Source organism: Condylura cristata, unplaced genomic scaffold (genome assembly GCF_000260355.1).
Source record: "Condylura cristata isolate star-nosed mole 26May11 unplaced genomic scaffold, ConCri1.0 scaffold00038, whole genome shotgun sequence".
NCBI classification, from domain to species: domain Eukaryota; kingdom Metazoa; phylum Chordata; class Mammalia; order Eulipotyphla; family Talpidae; genus Condylura; species Condylura cristata.
In genome coordinates this window covers 8,876,616-8,878,793 of record NW_004567139.1, presented here as the reverse complement: position 1 = coordinate 8,878,793, position 2,178 = coordinate 8,876,616, and the positions used below count along the sequence as shown (strand labels likewise).

Here is a 2,178-nt window from a genome sequence, read left to right as displayed (position 1 = left end):
GCGGGGGGCGGCCAGGTGGGCGGCGCCCCGGCTGCAGGAGAGCGTGAGGGCGCCAGTGCAAAGGCTCCTGGGCTCCCGGGGAGGCCGAGGCGGGAGGCAGCGGTCGGGGCACAGGCGAGAGGGGTGCGGGCTCTGCCACCCTCCGCAGGCCCTACTTCACCTACTGGCTCACCTTCGTCCACGTCATCATCACGCTGCTGGTCATCTGCACGTACGGCATCGCCCCTGTGGGCTTTGCCCAGCACGTCACCACCCAGCTGGTGAGTGCCCGGAAGAGGGGTGCGGGCCAGCCTCCCAGGCAGGCTCTGGCCTCCTGGGCCCCGACTCCTCCCCTGGCCGCGCCCACCCAGCAGCAGGGGCTCGGGCTCAGCGCGCCTCCCCGCCTGGACGGGCCCCGCCCCCGGCCCGACTCCGCCTTCTACCCTGCGTCAGGTGCTCAGGAACAAGGGTGTGTACGAGAGCGTGAAGTACATTCAGCAGGAAAACTTCTGGATCGGCCCGAGCTCGGTGAGTGAGGGTCCCGCGAGCCCGCCCCCAGCTGGCGGGGCCGCCTGCCCGTCGCCTGGCTGTCAGGGCGTCCCGGGAGGCTGCAGGGGCCCGGCTCACCCCGCGCTGCCCCGCCAGATCGACCTGATCCACCTGGGGGCCAAGTTCGCGCCCTGCATCCGCAAGGACCGGCAGATCGAGCAGCTGGTGCGCCGGGAGCGAGCCCTGGAGCGGGACTCGGGCTGCTGCGTGCAGAATGACCACTCGGGCTGCATCCAGACGCAGCGCAAGGACTGCTCGGTGGGCACAGGCCCGCGGGCACAGGCCGGCCCCCACCGCCCCCGCGCCTCTCCGCTTGCCCCGTCCTAGGGAGTGGCCCCTCCAGACAGTGGCCATGCCCCCCCGCCCCCCAACCCCGTGGGGCCTTGCGTGGCCAGGGCCCCAGTGCCTCACCAGCCCCAAGAAGCAGAAGCTGTTGGGCAGTGGGGCTGCAAGGTGGACCTGTGCCCCAGGGGGCCGGGCACGATCCCGGCCCACGCCGCCAGGGGTGCCCTGTCCTCGCCACGACGACCCTCCCTCCTGCAGGAGACCTTGGCCACTTTTGTCAAGTGGCAGGACGACACGGGGCCCCCCATGGACAAGTCCGACGTGGGCCAGAAGCGGACTTCTGGGGCCGTGTGCCACCAGGACCCCAGGTACCGCCCGGGGCCCCAGGCCCAGGCTGTCTGAGGGCGAGCTGGGGTCGTGCCTGTGCCACGTGGGGCGTTGGCAGGGGTGTGGGCGGCGGCACCTCTGACTTGTCCCTCCAGAACCTGTGAGGAGCCAGCCTCCAGCGGCGCCCACATCTGGCCCGATGACATCACCAAGTGGCCGGTAAGCGGGGGCGCCCGGGGGGCGGGGGCCGGCCTGTGCCCAGCTCACCCCGTCGCTGCGCGCTGCAGATCTGCACGGAGCAGGCGGGGAGCAACCACACCGGCTTCCAGCACATGGACTGCCAGATCCGGGGCCGCCCCTGCTGCATCGGCACCAAGGGCAGGTGAGGGGACCCCGCCCCACCCCAGGCGCCGCCCTGCCCCCTTCGGGGCCCAGGGCCTGAGCAGGGCCCGGAGCTGTCCGGGTGGCCCCGGCAAGGCTGCGGCCGCTCTGATCCGCCCTCGCCCCCAGCTGTGAGATCACCACACGGGAGTACTGTGAGTTCATGCACGGCTATTTCCACGAGGAGGCCACGCTCTGCTCCCAGGTGAGGCGCCCCCAGGCTGGGCATGGCCGTGGCTGCCCGCTCGGCGCTGCCGGCGCTGACCGCCCTGCCCCCAGGTGCACTGTTTGGACAAGGTGTGCGGGCTGCTGCCCTTCCTGAACCCCGAGGCCCCCGACCAGTTCTACCGCCTCTGGCTGTCCCTGTTCCTCCACGCCGGGTAAGGGCTCCCCGCCGCCCCCCCAGGCCTCAGGCCGGGTCTCTGCGGAGGGGCCCGTGCTCCTGGCTGACGCCCGCCCGTCTGCCGCAGCCTGGTGCACTGCCTCGTGTCCGTGGTCTTCCAAATGACCATCTTGCGGGACCTGGAGAAGCTGGCCGGCTGGCACCGCATCGCCATCATCTTCATCCTCAGCGGCATCACTGGCAACCTCGCCAGCGCCATCTTCCTCCCGTACCGGGCAGAGGTAGAGCCATCCCTCAGGCCGCCGCGCCCCACC

The 2,178-nt window shown here is 71.9% G+C and overlaps 1 protein-coding gene across 1 annotated transcript in view; it reads left to right on the top strand.

The window, feature by feature from the left end:
• Positions 1-2,172, top strand: part of RHBDF2 (rhomboid 5 homolog 2 (Drosophila)) — a gene marked incomplete at its 3' end in the record, with an annotated part of 15,241 nt that extends 13,069 nt beyond the window's left edge. The window contains exons 9-17 of the mRNA XM_012733002.1: positions 50-260; positions 433-507; positions 625-786; positions 1,072-1,181; positions 1,296-1,359; positions 1,428-1,522; positions 1,651-1,726; positions 1,801-1,901; positions 1,992-2,172. Of these exons, the coding sequence (XP_012588456.1) occupies positions 50-260; positions 433-507; positions 625-786; positions 1,072-1,181; positions 1,296-1,359; positions 1,428-1,522; positions 1,651-1,726; positions 1,801-1,901; positions 1,992-2,172 (1,075 nt within the window). The remainder of the gene's footprint in view (positions 1-49; positions 261-432; positions 508-624; positions 787-1,071; positions 1,182-1,295; positions 1,360-1,427; positions 1,523-1,650; positions 1,727-1,800; positions 1,902-1,991) is intronic.
• Positions 2,173-2,178: the final 6 nt, after the last annotated feature.